This window comes from Pleuronectes platessa, chromosome 19, assembly GCF_947347685.1.
Source record: "Pleuronectes platessa chromosome 19, fPlePla1.1, whole genome shotgun sequence".
In the NCBI taxonomy this organism is placed as follows: Eukaryota; Metazoa; Chordata; class Actinopteri; order Pleuronectiformes; family Pleuronectidae; genus Pleuronectes; species Pleuronectes platessa.
In genome coordinates, this window is record NC_070644.1 from 12,138,078 (window position 1) to 12,164,734 (window position 26,657).

Sequence of the window (26,657 nt, forward strand, 5' to 3'; positions counted from 1 at the left end):
TAGGGATAGGCAGGCGGAGTGAGGGAGGAGTGAAATCAAACAGAAAGAAGAGGTGGGAAAAAAATTGGAGAAAGAGGAGAGGAAGAGGAGGAAGACTTGTAAGAGGAGATGAGACAGATAAAGGAAAGTGGCGGGGATGAGACAAATAAAAACAAAAGGATGGCGAAGGAGGAGGACAATACAAAGAATGGAGATGGAACAGAAGAAACAACAGATTGAAGGTTAAAAGACAAGGAGAGGTGTTGGGGGGGGGGGGGAGAAACAGCACAGAAGAAGGAAAATGCAAGTGAGACATTTGTTTCCACTGAAGCCGTTCTGAAACAGAGCAGGGCTGGAGTATCTCTCCATCAGTGCAGAGCAAACAGAAGTGAGGAAAGATGAAGAGATAGAGAAAGCTCCCAGCCTGCACATCTCCACCAGCCCAAAAAACTCCAAGCCACAAACGGCAAGACCGCAGCTATGCAACCCCGCGCTCAGCCAGGATGCCCTGATCCCTCCTGGTGGTGACCTTTGACCTCCCCCACCAGTCCCTCCATCTCTTCTGACTTCCAGCGGGACCCCAGTCCCAACATTTACTATCCCGGGGGCCTCCAGATTGTTGCAGTCCAACAGCTGTTAAAATTGTTTGGTCACAGTGGATCAATCTGGATGAGGACCGCTGCTCCGGCTCTTGGCCACACTCGCAGGCCTCTGCTGCTGAGAGTGTGGCCCCTGAGGCCCTTAAAGCAGAATCATCATGGCTCCTGTCTGCTGCAGGTGCACAGCTGCCGTCTCACACACAAGAAGGTCTGAAAGCTGAGGTCATCCAGTATGGCTGCCAGGGAGTCGAAGTGGGTGACGCACGATTTTCTAACATTTATAAGCAGAGGTTGACAGAGTGAGGTTCTTATGAAGGATGATGCCATTAATGGTGAGGCTATAAGTGGGGCTGGTGGTGAAACAGCTCCAGGAACACCTCAGAGAAGAAAACAAATATTAAAGCTTTTCAAATTTTCTTTCCTTTTTCAGAAAAATTAGATTTTTGTGAAATTTAAAAGTTCTCCTGATCCAGCAGAAGGCGATTACTGTCAACTTGAACCTATTGCCCGCCCACTTGAACTATAAATACATGGATTGATTGATTTCTTGAAGAACTGCCTGTCTGGCATGCTTTTTGAAATAATTAATTCTTGATCAGATAGACAAACTCACTGACTCTTATTTGGCAACCATATTCTGATGACAGCTCAGCGTCAACACAGGATTTCTCGAGCACAGCTTTCTACCACGGCCAGCCTGTCCAGCCAAACTTGCCCGAAGCAGTTCAGTCGGCAGGCAGGCGGGCAACACTGCAGCCCACCCCGCCGCTCCAGGCGTCCCCCCCGCCGTCCAACAACAGCGAGGGCTGCAGAGAGGCGGGTGGTTACAGTAACAGGGAGTGAACAGCAGAGGGGGGCTTTGCAGGTGAGGGGTGACAATAATCCACCGTTTACTTTGATTGTTTTACCTTCTTGGTACACTGCCTAACCGTATTGACTAGCTCAGAAATGACCATGTCCACACATTTGGTGCACGGCTCTTTAATCTTCCCAATCTGCCTTTTCACAATGGTCTCAAAGGCCATGTCCGGGGTGAAGAGGCCAGTTCTACCCGGCAGGTAGACAACCAGCCACAGGGCAAAAGAAGAAAAAAAAAAGAACAGGACGATAGAGAGAAAGAAAGAAAGGAGGTTGGGTAAAGAGAAGATTGTTAATTGTTAAGAATTATCCTCCATTTCTGAGCTTTTGCCCCAAAACACAAATAAACACAACTTCAGACAGACAGAGGGAAAGGGGATGGAGCAATGGAACCCAACACACATCAATTGAAATGTATCTACTTAATATGGAAACAAAATCTCTTTGTTGAGTTGTTAAGGGTTAGTGTGTTACTGCAGACCTGGTGGTGAATAATCCAAAAGGAGGTCAGAAAACTAAAGCAACCAAAAGCCAGTTATCTAATCCTAAACATCCTCTGTCTGAGTTCATTGTTGCCATTAGCTATTCAGACAGAGCACTCGAGTCTGAAGGTCTCGGTGATTAGACAGATGGAGAGACGGAGGGAGGTGAAGAGGGAGGAAGGGTAGGAAGGATGGAGAGGAGAGATGGAGGGAAGACGTGCCTGATGCCGTGAATGTTCTTGATGGCGTAGCTGATCTCCTTCCTCAGCTCCTTCTCGTTGAACTCCATCTGGTAAAGAGAAGAACATAGACGGAGGAGGAGAGTTAGTACAGAGAGTCCTGCTCTCACATCTTCATTGGTCACTTTAAATCTCTCTTGAGTGTTTTAGCATGTCAGCTCATAAAGTTCCTTCCTTTAATTATCAATTTCTGTAAATGAAGATTTATTTCCTCTGTCGGTTGGGACTATGAGGTTATTAGAGGAATAATCTTCTTATCAAAATCTCAATATTTTACCAATCAACACACAATACATCTCATTAAGTTAAAAAACTAAAATTGTTGTCGTAAATAAGTGAAGGTCTGTCGCAAAACCTTTAAAACGATAAGAAAGTGTCAATAAAAGATGCATAAAAAACATATTTTTTTCTTGCAAATTGCTGCATAATTTGACATCTACTTATGAAAACTATTCAAACAAAGACAGGGAGGGGGAGAAGAGACCTCCTGGTCGGACTCCCGCAGACATATCATGAGAAAACTTGGGAACCACTGGGTTGGAACATTCCCCCTGGGTTGTAAAAATGTCTCTGCAGCTTTTGTTTTGAAAACGTTAATCAGGCTTTTCCCCAAACAGATCTTTCATGCATTCAGCCGAACACAGAGTAGGATATATAATCTGATCTGCTATATTCCTGTACGCTCTGTTTTGAATTTAAAGGTATATCACTCCTTTATGGCAATGCACCAATCTTTTTTATATATTTTCTTTGAAGCATATAGTACAATCACATAAAACATCATGATAAACCGACTTCTAATGCATCTGGCAGACACTGGGGGTTTTCTGTGTTACGAGCCAAGCTTCTGGTTCGGAAGCAACCTGCTCCGTCTCCACGGTGGGAAACTGACAGGGCGTCTTTTTCTGCCGTCTTGAGTCACAGACGGTAAGTTTTTATATCCTCAGAGGGAGGGTGAGGGAGGACAAAGTGGAGGGACGCATCAGAGGAGGGGGAGGAAGGATGGGAAGGGTAACGGCCGACTGAGAGAAAATGAAAGGAGAGAGAAGGCAAATATGTAAACAGGGTCAGGGTGAGGTAAAAAGCTTAGGGAGACAGAGGTCGGAGAAGGTGGATGAAGGGATGAGAGGTTAAGATAATGTGGAAGGTGGACGTGAGGGATGAATTAAGGATGCACGTCTTAAAGGAATGAGAGTAAAAAGGTGGGGTGAGGGAAGACCTTGCGACGGGAGAGGGAGGGGAGGGAGCAGAGGAATGTTTTGAGAGAGAGAGAGAGTCCAGAGGGAGGATTTCTCTCCTTCTCAGACTGAGAGAGGACAGAGAGGAGGAAGTAACTTAATGATGTAAAGAGGCTGAGAAAGATACTTGTCATAAACTAAGAAAGACGTTTATTTCTTTCTTTATTTTCCGTCTCCTGGGATTTTCTCTCTCTTTATCAGTGGTCACTGCCTGTTTTATGCATCAGCACATTTTAATTTTTTTATTTTCTTTTGGAAAATGTTTAACAGAATTTCCCAACGCTAATAAAACAGCACTTAAGTGAATTAAAGTGAAGCCAAAGTGTCTCGATCGCCACCTGGTGGCTGGCTGCAGTATAATTCATAAACCCAGTCTCCTCCATGTTAGCAGATGGAGCATGAACCAAACTAAAAAAGTTAAATCACGCGTCAAATACACTTCAGGTAGTTTTTATCATACTGGTGTTTTCTCCAAGTGCTCTTTCTCCTGGTATGTTGGGATTTAATTAGCTGTTTGATGCTATAATCACAAACACACCAACATCTGGCATGCACACACCTTGACCAGTTCAAACGGGAAGCGTTCATGGAAGATGCGATTGATCCTCGCACCCCCTGACAGCTCCGCCGTGTCAATCTGGTCGCCAGAGCCCTCTATGCACTTCTCGAAATCCACAGAGAACTGCTGCACCATCCTGCAGGGAGGCAGAGACACAGACGTCAATAAATCCATCAATAGCATCTATCTTAAAGTCTATGTACCTGCATATACTCACTGGAGCAGAGCCTTGGTCTTGCGAGAGGGGTCGTCGGGTCGGAAGTTCTTGTACTCCTCCACCTCCTTCTCGATGGAGAGGAGCTGACTCTGCAGCTTGGCTCGCAGCCCCGGCAGGGTGTCGCGGATGTGGTTGGTCAGTTGCTGTGCAGGTCAAAGGTCAGAGTTGGACAGAAGGGGTCAGAATGAGACAGAGTGTTGCAGAGCTCTGAATGGATGAACTGCAGACCCTCTCCAAGTCTTGGTTTGCTCTCTTACAAACCTGATTGAGGAGTTTCTGGAGGTAGGAGGTGCCCATGCGGTCTGACAGGTGTCTGTACGAAGCGTGGGACATAAAGAACTTCCTCTCGGCGGCCATGGCGGCAGTAATGTCTTTCCTCCCATCTATGTCCTTCTGGCTCCTGTTCACCACGCCGACGTATCCTGGACGGAACAGACGAGAGCCATTTACAAAACAGTCTGAACTATTGTGAGACTCGCAGAAAACCAGATCCAACTTCGCCCATCACTTCCTGGAATTTCTCAATGTTCCTGGCACGAATGGCTATTAGAATGGCAGATATTATGGTCTTGTATTAGAGCAAACTTGGCTTGTGCCGGACTATTGTTAAAGTTTGACAGGCCAAACCCCGAATGAAAACGGCATCCAGCAGTTGACCACTGAGAAAACAGTGCTTAATATTGTTAAACTGTGCAAAACCACATTTTAAAGAGACTGAAGGAAAGATCGGAGATGAAGGATGGACGGAGGAGAGGAATGCAGGAAAGAAGAAGAAGGAGTTACATGAATAAATCCCAATATGTGTGTGTGTCCAAGTATTTAAGACAGAAAGAGAGAAAGAAGAAGGGAGGAAAAGGAAAAACCGAGCAGAGTTCAGGTCACAACGATCCCATTTCACCTCCAGTTAACTTTCCTCATGCATCACCCAGTTACAGGCCGTTTCATGCTCTATAACTAATGCAACTGTGAGCCAGCAGCCTTGTAAACACGAACATCCATGGCAGAGAGAGAAGCAGCAAAGAAGAAGAAGAAGAAGAAGAAGACGAGGATGGAAAAACAACATCGAAAAAACCCAAGAGGACATGGAAAATATTTAAAAGCACGTGTTTGGGTCTTAACCAGGAGCAAATGGAAAAGAAAGCACCACATCAGCACATTGCAGTAAAGGGCAACCCGCAACGTACATGCATGTAAGCTCTTTTCCGACACTGGTGTTTTTCTCTTTGCCCCCTTCTCCTCTTCCTCTCTGCCTCTGTTTTGATTTCTCACTCCGTTCTGTTTTATTAAACCCTCCCTCACCTCCTCTCAGCGGTCGGAGAATTGAACCGCTCTGAGGTCGACTGCCGTGTTACCACAAGAGGGAAACAGTGTGTCACTGCAGGCCCTGAAGTTGAAAAGACGAACTGTGTGTGTGTGTGTGTGTGTGTGTGTGTGTGTGTGTGTGTGTGTGTGTGTGTGTGTGTGTGCGTGTGTGTGTGTGTGTGTGTGTGTGCGTGCGTGCGTGTGTGTGTGTAAGTTTGACTTTGTGTTTGTGTGTGTTAATGCTTGTGCTCACCCCTTCTGAGTGGAAGCAGTTTATTCTCCAGGATTTCTTTAGCGTCCGTCCCCTCGTCCATCAGGTCCAGCTTGGTGATCACACCAATGGTCCTCATACCTACATGCACACACACACCCACCAAGATGATTTATCAACTGCACAAACTGAACCTGCTAACTGAAATGACAACTAAAATGAAAACTAGCTCTGATGCTCTCGATACTCAATACCCCCAAATGCTGGAGGGTATTTATATATTATTTTACGGATCTTTGTCGCTGATATACTCTTAGAAGTATTTTAATGTTGATGCGGATCGAGGTGGATAATAATTCCATTTTGTTCATGTACTTTTTGGTCGTCTAGAGTCTAAAAAGACAAATATACTCCCCCCACCGCTGCATTTGCTTCCTCTTCCAAGGATGTTGTGTGTTTTTCTGTCTGTCTGTTAGTTAGCATGGTGACACAGAAACCGCTGGATGGTTTATCATGAAACCAATTCAATTTGACTGAGGATCCAGATCAGGGAGAGGATCCAGGATTATATATTTACTTTCTTTACCATTGAAACATTTTTGTTGATTGAGAACGACTAAAAACTCATAGATCTTGAAAAAGGTAAATCATACATGTTTAGGGGTCTGATATTTATTGATTGCAATTTGTTCTAAATCCAAATAAAAGTCAAGATCTACTGAATTTCATATGGAGACTGTTTGGCGGGGGTATGTGGTCTCTGCCTTCTGGTTTAAAATGTGATTATATCTTCTGGATCATTGATCCAAAGTGAGATAAGTCACTATCACATACCTGTAGTGGAGGAAACGGTACATTTCCCCGTGTAATTCAGAGGAGAATATAGAAGTAGAAGTATAGACTAACTCACCCTGAGGGTCGACCTCTTTGGCAATCTTTAAAGCGTCAGAGTTTGCCAGATCGGAGTTGGCCGGGGAGACGGCCAGCATCAGGCAGTTCTCCTTGGTGACAAACTGCATCAGCATCTCTCTGATCTGGGCCTCGATGTCTGCAGGTTGGTCGCCCACGGGCACCTTGGTCATCCCTGGCAGGTCCACCAGCGTCAGGTTGAGCACTGTGAGGAGGGGAAAGGAACACAGTAAGAATACTAATTGAAGTAGAGGAACCTTTTCCACATGCATTGTCTCCAAATGAGAAGTTTGGATGTGCATAATCTGTTGACATGAGACAAAGAAATCTACATTTTCCTCTATTCTGTAAGTCAGATACAACAACAAAACAGCAGGCAATTCACACCAAGCTGGAATCTGTGAGGAGATAAAGTTGTGTCAGCCTCACCGTGAGGGGAGTAGACTCGCAGGTTGATGGGCACAGGGGAGATGCCCTTGTTGGCCCCGGTCATGCGATCAGTCTCCGCCTCAATCTCCTGTCGGACCTCATCGAAATCTACGAACTTCTTGCCCTTACAGTGGAGAAACTCTGCGTACTCTAAAGACAGGGAAGGGAAACACATTAGTGGAAACGAGTGTATACAAAATGTCTTCTCTATGCAAATACACACGGTAACAGTCATCTTAATAGCTTCTAAAATTTCATCGAAAACTTTGTGTGCGATAATAAAACTGAATTAGTGTATTCATATATTCATGCCTAAGTCGGAATAAGTAAAATGATTCTAAATGAAAAAAGTACATAATTATTACAAAAAAAAATTCTTTGCATGTTTGACAAATGATGCAATATAAAATGAGTCCACATATATTTCTGATTCACACGATGAAGACGTGTGAGAAAAAGCTCCAAACCCTTAAACAGCCTAATGACTTGTAACCATGGCAACTCGAGGATGCTGTTCTCATCTCCTCGTTGACTTGAGTGGAAAAGATGCTGAGGGACTGAAGCAGTGAGAGTGGAGGAGGATTCTGGAGGTTTATTCATGTGGGAGCTGAAATAGGTGTCAGTTTCTGAACTTGTGTCTCTGTCTGAGTTAGAGTAGATGAAGAGTTCGGTCTAGAACTAATACATTAAACACAGCAGGACAAAACGATGAGGAACACTGAGTAGATCCTGCAGAAGCTTAAAATGTAATTCAACTAACGGCCACTAGAGGCTTCCTTCAACCCACTATGTGGACAGACTAGAGCAAAAAGTCTCTTAAAAAGCGTAGTCAAAATATTTTGTGCTATTTAACCTTTCCGTTATAATAATGCTAGTGTTTACAAAGTCTCAGGCTAAAGTACAGGCTTCTAATCATCCCTTAATGTATCTATGGGTGATAGTATTAAATGTCAGGAGCCAGAGAAGTGATGAAATATTGTGTACGAGGGCTCTGCAGTAAGATCAGTTTTGACTCAACACTACTACATATCCCAAGACCTGGAGGATCAGGTCTTCTGGGTAATGGGGTTTTTACCTGTGGGAGAGGTCATCAGCTGCAGAACCAAAGGACGACGGGTCACAATGCCAGAACCACGGGGAAGGAAATCCCTGTAACGCAACAGGCAAGGACAATAGTCAGTGACAGTACAAACTAATGTGTGTAGACAAACAAAAAGACAGAACTATACATCAACATCAAAAAATAAACCAGAATAAACCCTGAACTAAAAGAGAAACTTTAATAATATTAATCATCTGGAGACAAAAAGAGAGAGAGTCTGTGATTATGAATCATCATCCCTACGCTTTGTTAAAAAGTCATTTATTGTTATCCCCTCAGGAAGTCTGTTACAAGAGTGTGAATATGTGTGTGTTGTGTGAGTGTGTGGTAGTGTGTGTGTGTGTGGGTTGGTGTGTGTGTGTGTGTGTGTGTGTGTGTGTGTGTGTGTGTGTGGGAGTGTGTTTTGTGTATGCAGAGCTAAATAACATTGAATCCTCACACAACAGCTGTGGTAACATCAGGCTCAATGTTAATTTCATTTACCACAGGAATCATCTTTGTGAATAAAACCAGCACGACAGGAAAATGGTTAAAAATATCTTAAGACAATATGTTTCAAATGTCTTTCCTTCCGACTATTAATCTAGACACTAACAAATCCACAAAGTTATATATCACTACATGTTGAAATGGGGTCCGTCATCGGAAGGGCTGTTTTCATGAATACTTCTTTTACGTCTTTACGAGAAATAAAAAAATCATTGCAGCTCTACATTGAAAACATAACATTGTAATTTGGTTGATCAAAAAAACAACATTGGTAAATGAACCCTGACATTAGTTTTGGAGGTTTACAGCCGACGTGTGTCTGTTTGAATGTTTATCATTACACAGAGAATTAACATTTCTTCAGCAGCAGCAGTGAGATGGAAAAACCAGCAGCAGCACTGCAGCAGAATAATTTCACAGCTCAGTAACACTGACACGACACAAGGAAATAAGTTCATGAGCACCAGATTCTTCTGCAGTTTCTCCTTAGTTTCTGATGCTTACCAGTGGGGTTTTTTTTGGTAACAAAAATAATACTGAATTTAACAGGATTCTTGAAGCACTTGGGTTCTTGTAATTTTGTGTATTATTTTTGTTTCTTCTATTCTCTTTATTGTGGAGGACTTGTGTGTAAGCGTACGTCTAAATGAATGTGTTAAACATCTGCTACCAAATAAAATGTTGCTGGTGTGTCTGAGGTGTGAAATGTGGGTTTTGCAGAGCGTGTGTGTGTGTACAGATGACTCCCTGCCAACATGTGTTTTTACGCTTCCCTCTGTGCAAGACACTGATTTTCTTCGGGGCTGCTCAGCTGCTTATGCAACATCAGCCGACACGACTCTTCCTGTCCAGTGACATTTGTGTGTCTGTGTGTGTTGACAGCAACAATAACACTGTTGGGGACACATTCTGCAGCGCTCAGTTTGTGTCGGCTCTTGTCTTACTTTTCAAAATCATCATCAAAATCGTCGTATTTTTTTCCTGACAGAGTTTTGATTACAGGAGGAAGATGAAGTACTGTAAAATGTTTTCATAAATATCCTGTTTTCCGTCATAATACATGATCTTAAGTCCTTTTAACAAACAGATAAATGATTCAGTATGTGATGAGAGTAGTCGACAGTAATCAAGTGAACGGCATGAATAAGAAATAAACGAGGACCTGAGGCAGTTTGGATACATGAGTCATGAGCTGAGAGTTAATCAGGGCACAATCGTGACCTCACAACGAAAAGCTAATTCAGCAATTAGTTGTCAAATTATTTCACCTCATTTCACCTATTTGCGTCATTTACGATACCAATATTGATTGACATAAGCTTAAAGGAAGACTGTCTTTTGATTTTGATGGAATGAATCAAAAGCTGTAACTTAAATGTTTCCTGACATTGACTCTGCTGCCACAAAGTACGCAAACTCATTAGTAAACAAGTTTTAGCTCAATTATTTATTTATAATTATTTTTAGCTGTAAACAAGCTTTAAATAATGTAAATAATAATAAAACATCTATGGGTAATGGTTAAAGTACGGTTAAGTAGTTGCAATTCTTGATCATGAAGAGATGAAGCTGCATTTTAATGGTTCTCAATTTCTTGCATTCAATCAAATCACTGTTTTAGTTTTCTTCAGTTAAAGGACATGAAAATGATCTAAATTAACTTTTAAGATTTTAAATTAGAGAGAAATGGGGAAACTGGAAAAAAGTCAGATGGGTGAATCCCCACTTGTAATAATTTAAATTTCAAGTGTATATTTACTCATATCCTAGGTTAAAAACAACTTATTCTCTGTCATTTTCCATATCACACTTTAATCCAAGTCTATCATTAGCGATGTGCATAAAATAAGAGGCCATTTAATCAATACAATTAAAGTTTATTAACACCATTCAAGTGTTTCTGACAGATGGAAGTGGGGTTATAATAACATAAAACTGCAGGTTTCGATTACTGATCTTTATTAAACCTGCTTCAGCCTGCAGTGAATGTCACTTAAAGACCTTGTGTGAGTGTCGACAACATAGACCTGAAAATACAACACATATGATACATCATGCTGTTTGCACATCACCAGCACCAGTGTCTCTGGATAGTGTTTGTATACATGTATTTGTATCATAATGCCGCCTTGCTTCCTGATGACCTTTTGCATTTGTCTGCCCATCTGCTGGTCCCCCTGTCTGTCTGTTTGTGTGTCTGTCTGCGTGTGTGTGTCCCATTCTCCCACTTGGACATGTTTATGTGGAGACAGATGGCCCTTACTGCAGGTCTTCCTCTCACTCCTCGTCCTCCCCTCAAAACGCCACCACAAAGAGAAGGCACACACACACACACACAAACACACACAAAAAAGACTTCCCTGCTGTCTATACACCAAGAGAGTTATGTGACAGTAGTGCGACTATCTCCCTCTGTTCACTCGTCCTTTATCTAACCCTGCTAAGAGAGGGAAAGCCCCCCCACCTTGTGTGTTTTCATTCCCCAGAGTGAGGTGGGAAATCACTCACACTTGTATAGCACCGGTACATCCCTGTACAGCAGAGATTCTTTAAAAAGAAACAAACAAGTTTGGTACATAAAAATATAGATATTTGTGTGTGAGTGTGTATGTGTGTTTGTGTGTGTCGGGGAGGTCACAGATGCACTGTGCATCTCTGTGGCAGAGTCACAGCTAATAAATCTAATAAATTTGATCATCTTGTGCAGATACAATTATTTTGTTAGGATAAACATTCAGCCATTGATTCATTCAAGTCCAGTGAGCACCAGCTGTGGCAGAATAATGACTCATTGCTTCAAGGATGAGTGCACTACACACACACACTGTTATTATTCACTCTAGACTTCAGAGGGCCAGTGGCAGACAGACACTGAGCCTTAAACCTGCTCTAATGCTGCAGCAACAACAACCCTGACCGTAGTGAAGCAGCACAAACAGGCAACGCTCCTCCCAGCATCGCCTGGCTCCAAGTAGGATGAGAACGCTGTTTAATAATAGTGCACTCTCCCTCTTTCGCTCTCTTTCTCTCCCTCTCTCTCTTTCTCGCTTCCACACACATTACTGTCAACTGCATAGTTAGAAGGAGCCAATAAAATAGCGGGATACTGGATTTCAGATTAGACGAGAGCCAATGGGAGAATGTGTTGTTGGTGCGCAGCGGTCCAAACACAGATTAGTTGTAATCCCCTGTAGCAGTATCAGAACAAATCATGTCCTCTCTCTATCCTCTGTCTGTCACTCTTACTGTGTCACTCAGCACCAGAACAATGGAAATAAAACCGGAGCCTGGGTGTGAATCATTGGAAAGACAGGCACAAAAGACTGCCCACATAACATTCTGAGACAGAGACAAATTAACTTTGTGTTAACTTGTTTACCAACATGTTTATTTATTTATTTTTATTAGAAAGACCCAAGAAATGTAGTGTAATAAACCTAATAAATCCTTTAAGACTAAAGCCAAGATAAATCATATCAAGAATTCTCACATTTACTCTTAGCTATATATATAAATATAATCAATGGGTGGTTCCAACTGAATGTTGCCATCAACGTATACTTTCAAGAAATCCTCCTATCGCTGGAAAACTATGGGATCCGTAAAAAACAGAATCACCAGATGAGCTCATATTTATTTTAAAAGTAGATAAACCTCCACTTAGGCCCAATAGTGCCATTATGAAACATTTCAATTTAAATTCAAATTACAGACACCCATAAAAATGATTCTTGATTTTTTTCGTTTCATCAGGATCCATAAAGGATTCCCAGAGAAAACAAGGAATATGTTTAAAAAAAAACACACAATGTTTAAGAAAAGGGAAAAAGAAAAGGGGCTGTTTCATGACACCACATCCTCCCAAGTTTAGTGGTAATCTGTCCAACATATCTAGAGTATATAGAGTAGTCTGTCCTCTCCATTTTCACTACACAACCTGAAAAATAGACTTTCTATACAGTATTATCATTTATATTGTGGCTGCTTTATCTTACTGTGACATTTCCTTAACATGTGATTCTTTATAAATCATTAAAGCACGAGCCTTCTTTGTGTCGTCCCCCCCCCCTCACTGTTTTATATGAAAAGAATAAAGGAGTCTCAGTACACGTCCTCGTCTCTCACATGAGTGAAGCTGCTGCTGCGACTCATCCGAGCGCTTCTGGCCTCTTCCGTGTTATGTAACACATGAAACCAGCCATATATCATAAACTTAATCTGTGTGGGGGTTGGAATAGCGATGGTGCCAGTGGTGGTTGAGGGAGAAACATCTGCGTAGTAGTATTGTGTTCGTTGGGTTGCGCTCGTGCCAGCAGCCGTCACCGATAACAAAGTGCTTCAGTCGGCTGAGCCGTGCACCTCGTAGCAACACCACAGGAAAACGTCATGAACGCATCACATGTGACCTTTATACTCACATCTCCTTTTTGTATGTATAGGCTGGGAAAGTCACCTCACACGCCCTCGAAATGCTTTTAGTATCTTCCCTAAATCTGACCAGTTCTACTATTGTTTCCTATAATCCACTACACTGCCTGGAAACTGAGGTTCTTCTTCTGTGATCATCTGAGTGTAATATTATTATCATCATTATATTATTATATTCCCTGGCAGCGTTACAGTGTGTTTAGAGTTTAGTTCCTCCGGAGCAGTCGAGCAGACGTGGTGCTGATTTGGTTGTTTTTGTGGAGGAGCTGTCCGTGGTGCTGAAACTACTTTCTGAAAGGAACATGCAGCTGGGAACATCAGCAACGTTTCTGTAAACGCTGAGCAAAATAGATTCAACGTACTGGTGAAGCATCCCACCTCCAACTGAACGGCTGATAGGTTTTTCTGCAGCTGGCTCTGCATGTGTTGGGCGCTCAGACCAGTTAAAGACACAGTCCGCGCTAATGAGACTCATGGGAGTTAAAACAGTGACTGGATGACAGACACAGATGAGGAACCGGGCGTAGTGCTTAGATTCTTCACGTCTTCTTTATTTTCAATTCCTAATTGGTCTGGGAGACACAGGGCTAATATGAGAGGTGCTTGATGATGACATGTACATGTATAATACGTACAATCAGTCAATTATTTGATAAATTGGTCAGCAAAAAATTATCTGCAGGTGTTAAGTAAAAAGGCAAAACATTCACCGTTTTCAGCTCAGTTTTCAGGATTTGCTGCTTTTCTGTGATTTTGTAAACGGAAAATCTTTGCATGGTTTCCGCTGAATTTGAAGACAACAACTCAGGCTGTTTGAATAACTGTTGTAACTGTTTTGTGAACATTAAGATGTTTGGAACTCATTCAAGAGGAAAAGAAAATGGAACTGTGCACAAATACGCTTTTCATAGTCTAAGACAAGAGAAGTGGGTACTCATTAAAACCACAAATAAATCTCATACTTGCCAAAGGTATTAGTCTTACGTGACCACATTTGATGGATTTTTGTAATTAAATTTAACTTTGCTGCATTGACTTTGTACATTTTACAGACATAAAAACAGATTGGAGTGAAGTAGACTCTTTGCACGAAGGACACATTAAGTTAGCAAGATCAAATATCAGCGAAGGACAGACGGAGAAGAGAAATATATATATTTGATTGGTGTCGTAAAATGTTCTCTAATGCCTTCATGGAACATCTCAGCAGCTTGTCCATCACTAAAGAAACTGGCCGTCTTAGTCAAAAATCGAATCCACCCGAGAGGAAAGGTGTCATGTTTAACTATGAGGAGAAACAGCATCTAGATTTGCCTTGTAAGTCTTTAACAATCACACTGTAACTTGTCAATGTCTACATGAGTCAAAATGTCAATGTAAAATAAGCACAACTATAACTAAATATAGATATTTAGTGGCAGCACATCTCATGAGTCAGGAGGACAGTATCAATATTTTTCAGTATTTTGTCCCATCCCTAATCTAGAATATAAAGGTTTCACATTTTGAATTAAATAACAGAAACAAATTGCCACAATATTCAGTTTCTCTGAGATGCACCTGTACATGGCTCCTGAAATAATTGATGTAAATGTATCACTGCCATTAAAATGTCTCCTGTACATTTGTATTGATCTATAGAGCTGCCAAGCCGGACAGAGGGAGAACAAATGCCAGGACGAGAGCTGTGGGGGAGAAATAACCGGCCCCATGTTCCTGCCAAAAACCAAGCTATTAATAGCAAAAAGGATAAAACAGCAGGTGGTGTAATGATAACAAAAAGTTTACCAGAGTGACACAAAACTACGCTAAGTAACTTTTCTGAGAGGCGGCGATGTTAAAGTCTCGGGCTGGAGAAATAAGAAGCATCTATGGTGGCGACATGTAAACCACAGTGGGCCACAGGGATGGGGGTTGGAAGGGGGGGGGGGGGTGTACACTGGCAGAAGAGGAGGGGGGACCAGAGTCACTGCAGGGGGACGAGTGCACATTACCACAAGACCAGCATCTGCATTTGTCCAGTGCTGCAGGCCTCACAGACACCTGCAGACAAGATGCAGTGAATGTGCTTCACAGGTCTGATCCGCTGTCATGTATAAACGTTTCCTTGCATTGTTTCCGTTTTGCCTCCGTCTCAACCTGCAGGTCTCTCGGGTACAGGCGATGTAATTAGGCAGAAGCTGTTGCTATGGCGACAGCTGAGCGGGCGCAGAACAGCGTGGATGCGCTCAGTACGTGTAGAAAAGATTGTTGTGATAATACCGACTACTGGGGGGGGGAAAGCAACAACTGATATTACAACGAGGTTTCAATCAAAACCTAGTTTTTTTTTTATTATGTTCATAAAATGTCGATCGATTCTTCTATTAGAGGACAAAGTGTGACATTAAATATCATATAATGGCTACAAATGGATGGAATAATTACTTTCAGCTTTTTCAAGGTTCATATGAGTGTGTATTTCTTGTGCTGATATGGAGTTCATAGGGAAATGCACCAATTGAATACATTCAAGGCTGTTTTACGATTCCAGTTGAGTGCTGTTGTGTATTACGATATATTTGTAAATCATGGTCAGACATAGCGCGTAAATGCATAAGAAGCTCAAACTGCGACTCGTTATATATTAAGGTATTTGTGGCCCTTTGAGTTGCATTGTGGGTAATGTAGATGCCAAGTTTTGACAAGTGAACTGATGATGTCATGGAGGCTGGATATTTTACAGTTTAACCATAATCTTTATTCGATCTATAAATAAGATGATCACACAAATATAACCAAATATTGAATGAAGAAGATAAATAATATGTAAACATAATCCACATCTTTTCTGTATTGTTCCTTATTTAAAATAAAAAAATTCAAATCGGCAAATATAAATACTGAAATGTTAGTGAGAGGTTCATATCGGTGGATATCTTTGAAATTTCACTTGTCGGCTCCATCTTTCACCACTCAACTGATATTCCTTCCCGTGGTTAGCATCATGTGTAGATTAGCCTAATAGCCTGAGATGTAAACAGTAGGAAGGCCTCTCCTACATGTTAAGATGGGGATTAGCACTCTGGCCATGTGCTGAACTGTGCGTCTCTGCAGGTGCCAAGCAAAAGTAAAACAAACAACTATATCTCAAATCCGTCGCTGCACTGCTGGGACTGACAGATCTGGTGGTAGGAGCAATGTGTCGTGGTGGATTTCCCTGTTATCACTCAGAGTGTGTGGGGGGGGGGGGGGGGGGGCGCAGTATGAGCCCACTCTGACCTTGCTGGGGCAGAAGATACTGCTGAATCACTCACTGTGCACAGAGCGTCAAAGGGGGACTAAAACCAATAAATCTGATCGAGTGAAATACAAGCGAGCAGGGCTGACGGGCAGTCGGCCAGTGACACCCATGTTGCAGCCGGTGTGAGGTAAGCTTCACTTACAGCATAAGAACTGGCAGACAGATGGATGAGCTGAGCTGGAAGGGCTCAAAGCTCAGGTGGACTCTGTCTCTTCCTCGCTCTCAGCAAGGTCACACTGCAGCATAACAGATCACATTTGTTCCCCTTGTTTTATACCATCATCATCATCCTCCTCCTCCTCCTCCTCCTCCTCCTCCTCCTCCTCCTCATCGTCATCAGCTCTGACAAACTGCATGTCCTCACATATCATTTTTTTGCACGCCTGCCTGCAGGATTAACTCGCCCGTGGACGACACAAACGACAACACATCCTGTCAGCAATCCAAAATGTGTGCGTTTGCAGGGGTGTGCAGGGCCCGACACTGCAAACACCACATCCTGTAGACTGCCTGTGTGGGAGGGGGGGGCTTTACAGGAAGTCAGCATCTAGAAATGTCCCTGCTTCTGTCATACATATCGGAGAATTCGTGATGCTACACATGTCTTATTTTAACACTGAAAGGAAAGAATAACTCCTCATCTTTCTGTGAAGCCTCCATAACCAGAGGTGGTCTATGTTTTGTGGTGCCATCATGCAGCAGGGATTTGTGGAGGCCTGACAAAATAATCTTCTTGCCTTGGTGCTGTATGTGTGTGTGAGAGAGAGAGCGAGCAGGCGGATACAACTGGAGGTGTGTGTGAGATTTGGATGTGCGTTTTAAAACCTTGCTGAGGAAGAGGAGGAAGAGTAGGAAGAAGATGAGGAGGAGGAGGAGAATGAGAAGGGGGATGGGGGAGATGTTGGAAAGTGTAGATGGAAATGATGGTGAGGGGCCGTTTGCGTGATGCACCGTCACGCATCTGCAGCCCGGAGGGGGTGAGAGGGAAAAAAGAAAAGCTGCACTCACTTCCCCACGAAGTTCTCCAGCACCGAGCTCTTCCCCGCGCTCTGCCCGCCCACCACGGCGATCTGCGGCAGGTCCAAGTTCGAATTCTGGCCGATGGCGGAGAAGGCATCCTGCATGCGATTCACCAGAGGAATCAGATCCTCCATTCCCCGGTTCCCCATCTTCGCGGTTGCACCGAGCCGAAGCGAGCGATGTCCTTCCTCTCGTCAGCGGGGGTTAGGGAGGGGGGGTGTCTCGTTTCTCTCCTCCTCGGTCCTCTGCCTCATGGACTGCGCCCTCTCCTCCTCTTCCTTCTCGCTGTGTCAGATCTGCTCGGACATGGACGCTCTTCTCCACTGAGCACCGCAGAGAGGAGGAGGAGGGTGATCTCCTGTGTTTTCCTCAGGAGAGAGCGCTGCAGTTCTCCACGCACACCGCCAGATGGCGAAGCTGGCGTCACTGTGCTGCAGGTGCGGTGCCGGTGTAAAGCAAAAGTAGGTTTCCTCGACTGGGATCGTGCTCCCATTCGCGGGAGCGCGCCTGCATTCAAACAGGGGTGGAGCACCATATCTGCGCCTGGATTCCACCACAGTAGATGAAAAATAGCAGCAGAAATAAAAATGTTTTTTATAATGTTTCGTCATACTTTATTGACCTTATATAACATGGCCCAGCAATCAAAAATAATTATTGTTATTTCCCTGAAACCAAAGCTGTCTTTTTTTCAAGGGGATCTATATTTTTTCTGAATAAATGTGTAAATATTCAGGTTGAAAAGATGAGTATCCCCTAGAAAATGTTTGTCCCCCAATGCATTTTGCTACAGTGGATGGAATTTTTTTCACAGGATATTATATTATATTTCGGATTGAAGAGAACTGTATCCCCTCCCTAGCTTTTGCTATTGTCATAGGGGGATACATATTTGTATATATTTTTTGTGTAAATATATATCCCCTGAAAAAAAGAACGGTATATATTTCTATGTAACCAAATGTCTTTTCGAGCATTTGAGATGCCATATTAACTGTATCATGTGTTAACATATTATTTATATTATACATCAGACCTGAATGTAAAGTTGTATAAATTAAACTATAGTAGTTAAATCTACAATAGTTTTATATTTTAGTGTGTAGATGGAAATTATTTGTTATGCAGCGGTGAAACGTTTCCTCCTCGGAACCACCAGAGGGCGACATCTCGCAGTCCCTCCACGCCACCGTTGAGAGGCAGGTTGTTGTTATCCCAGCTTCATGAGAGTATCTCCGGGTCTGAGAGCAGCTCACCGACCGCAGGGACTCACCGCCGCTTCACGCTCTCACAAGTAAGTCCTGACCGCTGCAAGGACGCCGACGGAAAAGGGAGAATGTAGCCGAGGTATTGCAGTTAGCAAGGTCTGCGTGTGCTAGCAATGCTAAGCTAACTGGTCGGGTTCAGTTTCTTAGCGGTGGCTAATGTAGCTCCGTTCATTTCACAGCAGGTGACATCTTCCCATTTACTCACCCGCACTTCCCACCTTGTGTTAGTGTGAGAGGAGCGCGGGGCTCGGCTGCAAGCGGCCGACATGCTACTGTCTTCGTGAAGTTAGCTAACTGGGTACAGGGACACAATACGCACACAAGCATTGTAGTTAGCTCACGTGCTAACACTAGCCAGTTGTCATCACGGTATATGAGGGACCTGTTGTCTGGAGCAGAGAGAGGGAGGTGGGGGGTGCTCTGTTGTTTGATGTGTGTGTAACAAAGAGTTGTTCTCTCAGCAGCGGGACTCATCTTCACCTCAGCCCCTGTTTGCCTCCTCCGATCCGGGGCTGTTCTCCTAGAGGTGTGTAAACACGGTGCACAGCCGCAGATCTGTCAACATTCGCCGGGTAACGTTGGAAATTAGAAGCCCGTGATGTTCAACCCCCACATCCATCAGCAGCAGCAGCAGCAGCAACAACAGCAGCAGCAGTTCCATCAGCACCTGCGGCAGCTGCAGCAACTTTTCCAGCAGCAGCCTCCTCCTCCTCCTCCTCCGCAGCCGCCTCCGGGGCATCATGTCGCCCATCACCACCACCAGAATCAGCGGTAAGCGCGTTAACTCGAGACCGGGGATTCAGGCAGGGCCTCCCCGGGTGGTGTGTGTGTGGCTGCAGGCGATGGATTAGCTGGAAGCCCTGAAACAAAACATGACGAACTGAGCGGTTCTGTGGGTGAATGGACGTTTATCAGCGTGCAGCATTTTAGGCTTCTACATTTTGACTCTGTGTTGTTCCATTCAGCCCGGTCTGATATGGGTTATATAGTTTTTATAATTGAAATTAGATAAGATATCTCCTTATTAGTCCCTCAAAGGGGGAATTTGCTAAATTACAGGAGCAACGGTCAAAATATATCAGGAAGTAATAAGTAGCATCCAATAATAAACAACCTGCACACTTATTCTTCTGTCTGTCCCCATCTAGCAGCTTTACCCCACCTTATGTGCCTTTTTTGACATTAGAGTTGTTAACTACATCGTCCGTCTTGATCAGATGCTCATTAGGTTACTAGGCAGCGTTGTGTTTACATTCAAAGTTGCCCTATTGCTCTGCTCTGTTATCTTGCTTGCCCAAAGGTAATACTGATAAAGGTTAATATCAAACTCTGTTTAAATATTTCTGAACCCAGACCAGAAAGTTTGAATACATCAGTTCTGGTTAAGTCTCCTGGCACCGTATCACACAGCCCGAGGTGTGATATAAAGTTCTTTGAGGGCTTGGGCCATGCCACCTGTCATGTTTTGGTTCTGTATCTTTTTAATGTAAATGTAAACTCAGTGTGCCCCCTCTTGTTTATTCTGAGGAGGAGTAAAAGCAGCAGTCAGTACAGGTTTTATCCCACAGCACCTCATATGTTACCGGTTTTATTTGTTTGTATTTCCAGGCTATTATTCAACACTTCCTCTGTCTTTGGCCTTTCACCTTTTACTTTCAGTCATATTTTAACAACCCTAACGTTCTTGATAATTTTGATTAAGCAATTTTTTATATAGGATTTTATTTAGGATAACACTTGTAAGACTTATAAACCAAGTGAGACTTGCAGACTACTATTATCCAGCTTTTGTTTTGTGAAGATTATTGAGCAATTTTTTACTATAAAACAATCAAAACCTCGCCTCCTGTTCACGTCCAATCAGTGCGAGCAAGGAGCGGAATAAAGCATTTGCTTCCGTGTCGAGGCAAATCGCTGTGACCATGCCCTTATTGTGAAATGATCACACTGATAGCTGGCATTTGGAGTAGAGCATTCATGTGCAGGTGTCCACCTCAACATCATTTTATTTACCTCTTCGAATTTCTATGTCAGGACTGTTGCTGTGGAAAAAATATCTAGAGGTGTCAGACAACAGGCTGCTCCTCTGTTTGTGGACAGAACAATATATTTTTGCCAAAACTCTGCATCTGTTTTGCTCCTGATTTCTGTGATCTCATATTTGTTGAAATAATGTCCATTTCTTTTGTTTTATTTGCTACACAGAGCCCTTACCGGGCCTTCCCAGACAGCCAATTCTCAAAGGATGGTCAACCTGTGCCAAGCAACCCAGACAACCCTCCTCGCCCCCAATCCCATGCTTCAGGGGGCCTTACTGATGCAGCAGATGCAGGGTACATTCTGGATTACAGATTAAAGACAGCAGTATCTGGAAAAGGGCAAAAGCTGCCATCCCTGAATAATCTGAGGCAGCATTTTTATAGATGATATAAAAACAGTCAAACTTCTGTCATGCTTTCCCTTTGTTCAGGTAACATGCGCGGCTATGGGATGGGTGGGCAGCAGTTCCGTCAGTTCTTCGCTGCAGGGGCCAGGTCGTCTCTGCTCGGGCCGGTTCCCATGGGCATGGCCATGAAGTCGCCCATGATGGGTTACCCAGCTGCACGATCGTTTCATCCACACGCTCGCTACTACAACAATAACAGCAACACCGCAACAATCACAACTACAGCTCCTTCTACAGCCTCCTCCTCCTCTTCATCCATCACCACAGTAATTACAACCACTCCATTATAATGATTATAATCAATGTGTGTTGGATGTTAGCCCAACTAAAGACCAGCTCAGTCAGAGACAGTGGAAATTATGTTCTTGTGTTGTTGGCTTATTTGAATGTTATTTGAATGTTTCCTATTCAGAAGCAAATCAGGGTTTGTCTTTGTGCTTCAAAGCATCAACTCTTTATTGTCAGCTTCAAAGAATTTCATTATAGTAGGTAACAGACCACCCTGCAAGCTATTCTAGCTTGTTATTTGTGGGTATTTTTTTTAGGATGTTCACATTTACTATGCTTTAATAGTTAATATCTATTGTTTTGGACAGTTGTGACTAAATAATCAGATCAGATGACTAATAACCAGTTAAAAAAAATTGTTATTTGTGGTTTTTCTTTTGCTTTCTTAAATACTACTATCACTATTTCAAACTTGAAGGTGTAGCCATGTCATTTCGGGGCGGTGTTGAAACTACCTTTAATAAATAAGTCAAGCTTCTTCTTAAATCCTGGTATTTGTCTCTGTTTGTAGGACGCCATCGCTCGCCAGCCAGACAGGAAGCCGGACGGTGAGCAGATGGCAGCAGGAAGCACAGAAGCTGAACCATTAGCTAGCAGCACCAGTGATGCCCATGATAAGTCTGAAACAGGTAGAGCTGCAATCCAGTCGGTGCTGAAAGATATTAAGGGATAAAGCACGAGCTCATATGTAACTTAAAACTTGTGACCCGCCTCGACAAACTACAGATACTCTGAGAATTCTGATCTCTTTGTGGATAATTTGTCTTTTCTTTCTTTTAAACTTTGATGGAACAGATGGTGAAGTGGGAGGAGTCGATGGTGCCATACAGATATTGGATGAGGAACTTGAGGGACCTGCTGCGAAAAAGCAGAGAACAGAGGAGTAATGAAACCGTTTTTTTTATATTCTATAACATCTAATCACATCATCAGTGTTTAATCTCTAATCCATAGGGGGGGGGTGCCTTGCCTTGCAATCTGTATATTTTTTATTAAACCGAGCAAAAAATTTGACTGGTACTTTTGACTTGTAAACCTGAGGTGCCCTCTCCTTGATTATCGTTCCTTTTTCTCTCAGGCCAGAGACGATTGTTTTAGATGCAGAGGGGGAGGTTCTCTCTTCAGAGAATAACAGCAACACAGAGAACCAGAATGAAGGTAAAACATACACCTAAACCTAGGGTCTTGAGAGAAGATGTTCTCAGATACGTAAGATTAACCATATATTTCACGTAAAGTACTAAAGTATACATCCGTTGAGATGATCACTAAATGTATGTTTCTCTTGATCCTAACATTTTTGCCAGATTGCACCATTCTGGAAGAAGGAGGCTCTACAGGGGACTCAGATGTTGTTGAGATGATGGAGGAGAGCCGAGCTGATGAGGTGAGAGAAGCCTTTTATTTGGTATGGTCAGATAATGAACAATAACTTTAAAGTATTTATGCCAGCTAGGAGGATTTGGAGCATTTGTCATATTTTTATACATCTGTCATGTCTTAGATCAATGTTTGACACTGGCTATGGTTTTACATCTGTGTTGTTGTTGTTTTTTAAACTCTTTTTAGGTGCAGACCTGTTTATCTGCCCCGTCACCGTCTGGCGGGCTGAATGAAGATGGCCAGCAGGTTAATTTACCCTCAGAAGAGATGTCGCAGGGAAAAGACGACTCCCTGGGTTCACTGGGCAACCTGGACGAAGGGGAGGAGGGTGTAGCGGACAGCACCAACAAGTTCTACTGCTACCTCTGCAGCATCACTTGCCACAGCCAGCAAGTGGGTCGAACGTACACTCACACAGCGACATACATAGGCCGTTGTGTTCCTCCCAACACAATTGTGTTTTTCTACCCTCTTCTCGCGTTGATTTGCTCTCTTTTGTGTTTTTTCACAGAACTTCAGGAGTCATATGAACAGTGTATCCCACCAGCAGAGGATGATGGAGATCCAACACATGAGCAACGCCTGTCTGGTCACACTGCTGCCCCGGGTGCAGGAGTCTCTACAGGGAGCAGTCCAAGATGGGTCAGTTTACTGTAAACAAGAAAAATAAAGAAATCTAATTATTATCATTTTAAAATAACACTTGTTTGTGTTCTGTGCAGAGAGAAAAAAGCCGACTTGAAGCGTTGGTGTGCCACCTGTCACACCCACTTCACCAGGGACGTCACGGACCACCGTCGCACCGAGGAGCACAAAGTAATAATTTACACAATCCTATTCCTGAGGGCATTGAAAGTTAATACAGCTCGTCTTGTCTTACTTCTCTTACTGATCTGTTGTCCCTCCATCTCTGCTCAGCTCGCCAGTAGAACCGCCATCTCCTCCTGCATGGTCTGCAAGAAACACTTCAGGAACGCTCAGATTTTTGTTGAGCACTTGCAGTCCCAGGAGCACAAACAAAAAATGGAGAAGGTAGCTTTCCCCCCACCCAGAGACGAAAAGGAATTAAACCATTCGTTTTACAACTCACTGATGTATTTATCCCTGTTTCTTAGCTCCAGGAAAAAGAAGGCTGTGAGGGCCTGGCCAAGCTGACTGCCATGGACACAGACGGCTTTTCCCTGGAAGGGGAGCAGGATAGTGAAGTTGAGGAGGAAGAGGAAAGGCAGAGGAATGAAGAAGACCCAGAATCTCCTGAGAAGCAGGTAATTTATCCAATTTTTTTTGTACTTTGCTATTCCCCCAATTTTCTGTCCAGGGTTTGAGTCCAACGTCACTTTGAAATATATTCTGAAATGACAGCTGTCACATCACAAACGGTGCATTTATCATAACAGTCGTTAACTGTGTCTGTGGTGAACTGGTACAGGACGACTGGTCATCCCCTAAGGAGGTGACTCTAAAGAACATGGCCAGCGATGAGCAGTATGACCCCGACACAGTCTACGGTGAATGACGACTAACTTTTGATTCTTCTCCGAATAATTCAGGACCTTGCTTGTTTTTATTTACTGACGATGTCCATTATTATTCTGCAGGATCCAGTTTCTTTGTTCCAGTGGCAGGTTTTATTTGCAGACTTTGCAACAAGTTTTACCACTTTGAATCTTCTGCCCTACACACCCACTGCAAATCAATGATGCACTTTGAGAACCTCAAGGTTGGTTTATATCGATGACTTCATTAACCTTGTTTCCTCATGGAGATGTATGTATTTTGCCTGTCTGTTTGTATAACCCACGACTCAAACTGCATTGTCTTATCTGCTTTTTCACAGAGGTCCAGATCTTTGCTCAGTAAGAAGGAGGAAGCTGTTAGAGAATCTCTCCTCGCTGCAGACAGCCTCAGACCTGTAACAGAAAACCCCACAGACTTGTCAGAAGAAAATTCTCTCTCTGATGACACTGGTTCAGTGACAAACTCCACACAGCCCCAAATAACACTCTCAGAGACAGAAAACCAGCAGAATGAGAATGAACTGGAACCCGACCCAACATCAAATGACGCCATCACCACCTCAGCGACCTGCGCTGGCAGCACAGACAAAGACCTCACCCTCCACAGCCAAGAGGAAGAGAGCTCAGCCCAGGCGTCTGTGCTCCAGGAGAGTCCTGCTGAGCTGTCCGCTGAAAGCAGAGAGGAGCCGGACTCCATGCAGGCGGCTGTTGCTGATGATGTCAATGAGGAGGAGCAGCTGGAGATGGAAGCTCCTGCTGTTCCAGGGAAAAAGAACGGCACAGGGAAGGGAAAAGCTGCAGCCAAACGCAGGTCAGGGAGGGCAAACAGACGCTGAGACAAAAAGGTGCGGCGTGCAAAGACAGGACACCTGGTGCAACCTGAACACAGGATGTGTCGAGGTTTCAAGAGGTGCTTTCATCAAACAGCGCGACCAAGACGTGCACAACCCAGCCCCTCTCCATGTTAGAAAATGAAACGCACACAGACAAATAGGAAGATTGTTGATGGTGAATCCCTCTGCTAGGGTGGGAAATTAACAGCTGGTATCAAAAGCATTGATAGTGAGGTAGAAAAGCACGGTGTTGAGTGTGGTCACAGCCGTGGGAAATTAAATAGCAGCAATCAGCATGAGATCATGATTGAGTTTGAACGACTCAACCCAAAACACCTGTTCAGTAGTTACACATTAATTAAAACTGCATTCATGTTGCTAGAAATAAAAATTACATTTTAAAACAAGGAAATCCCCCACTAAGAGATCCAGCAGACATAATTATTCTATACAACATACAATTATTCAGTCAGGCTTTGCGTATGACATGTGTTCACACTGGAAAAGTTACATTAGTTTGTTTTTTTAAATATTTACCCTAACTAAAAATCCTATTGTTTTAATTTGGGTTTGATGGACACTTCTCTGCTACAGCTGCAAAACAACAAATTGTTGTCTTAAAAACTAAATTACAGGAAAACTTAGCCATGAGACATCTATGGTCCTCTGGATGAATCCTAATTTTGGTTATCCTCTGCTGCCAGCATTAACCTGTTATTTATCGATGGCATGGATCTATAAAGAGATCCAACCACAAGGGTCACATTTGTGGCTTTGAGATGAATTTCCTTGAAATCAAATACACACACCACTGACCCCCTCAAGATAAACTGTAATAACTTTGATGATGCCTGACTTTTCATATATCACCATCATCCCATTAAACTTGAAAAAAACTCAATACTTGCACATGGAACAACTTAATGACATTTCCTTTACCGCTCAGAAGCCAAGCTGTAAACTCAAAGCCTTGTTTTGACACTGACCGAAAAACTAGCTTCAGTATACTTTGACTCTTGCATGCTTAATCTAAACACAAACACTTTTCAGTTCGTCCAATCTATAATGAAATCTTAAATAATTTTTGACACCAACATTTCCTTTCTGAATTTTCTCATCTCTGTAATATCCTTTGATGCCCAAATCAACACTGTCTAGTCTTTTTTAAAGTGGCTGTATTTAAAGAGAGTGACCAACAGGTTAATTTCCCACCGTGCTGTCCTTAAGGATCCTTTTTTTTTGCAAATTGTCTACCTACCTATATGAATTATTGTTAAATTAAAATAGCGGAGACGTTTTCCACGTTGCTAACCACGTAGCACATGCTTGTAGCGAGCTGAACTGTAGAATGTAACCAAATTAAGCTTGGGAGCAGGTGACAGCTTCTGATTAAAAAGTGTTAAACTGATACTGTTGAGTGTTGAGAAACGCTGAATCGTCAAAATGATTATAGCCTCGTCCAGGGCCTTTTTTTTTTATTTACATTGGGTTCAGGTTCATGTTGTGGGCAAAAAAGTTGTCAGCAGCATTTGGCTTTTCACAGTAAGGCACTGCTTTTATTATCCTTGTCATCACCAA

At 43.2% G+C, this 26,657-nt stretch overlaps 2 protein-coding genes across 3 annotated transcripts in view; one reads left to right on the top strand and one right to left on the bottom strand.

Annotated features, from left to right (window-relative positions):
* Positions 1-17,791, bottom strand: part of dnm1a (dynamin 1a) — a 45,844-nt gene extending 28,053 nt beyond the window's left edge. Inside the window, exons 1-10 of the mRNA XM_053411756.1 lie at positions 17,333-17,791; positions 8,098-8,171; positions 7,023-7,172; positions 6,595-6,798; positions 5,727-5,825; positions 4,433-4,593; positions 4,172-4,314; positions 3,955-4,090; positions 2,140-2,207; positions 1,487-1,625 (exon numbers count right to left, since the gene is read on the bottom strand). Coding sequence (XP_053267731.1) covers positions 1,487-1,625; positions 2,140-2,207; positions 3,955-4,090; positions 4,172-4,314; positions 4,433-4,593; positions 5,727-5,825; positions 6,595-6,798; positions 7,023-7,172; positions 8,098-8,171; positions 17,333-17,493 — 1,335 coding nt within the window. The 5' untranslated portion in view covers positions 17,494-17,791. The remainder of the gene's footprint in view (positions 1-1,486; positions 1,626-2,139; positions 2,208-3,954; positions 4,091-4,171; positions 4,315-4,432; positions 4,594-5,726; positions 5,826-6,594; positions 6,799-7,022; positions 7,173-8,097; positions 8,172-17,332) is intronic.
* A 717-nt stretch (positions 17,792-18,508) lies between these two features.
* ciz1a (cdkn1a interacting zinc finger protein 1a) lies at positions 18,509-26,489 on the top strand. 2 transcript variants are annotated; one of them, XM_053410957.1, is made up of 16 exons: positions 18,509-18,638; positions 19,074-19,383; positions 20,818-20,945; positions 21,083-21,324; positions 21,858-21,975; positions 22,142-22,229; positions 22,425-22,504; positions 22,654-22,733; positions 22,916-23,122; positions 23,241-23,371; positions 23,452-23,545; positions 23,648-23,761; positions 23,845-23,994; positions 24,159-24,237; positions 24,328-24,449; positions 24,567-26,489. In XM_053410957.1, the coding sequence occupies exons 2-16, from the start codon at positions 19,211-19,213 to the stop codon at positions 25,080-25,082; spliced, it is 2,322 nt and encodes a 773-aa protein (XP_053266932.1). In that variant the 5' UTR covers positions 18,509-18,638; positions 19,074-19,210; the 3' UTR covers positions 25,083-26,489. The 2 variants fall into 2 exon arrangements, with proteins under 2 accessions (XP_053266932.1, XP_053266933.1); XM_053410958.1 differs by having other exon boundaries at positions 18,525-18,638; positions 19,077-19,383.
* Positions 26,490-26,657: the final 168 nt, after the last annotated feature.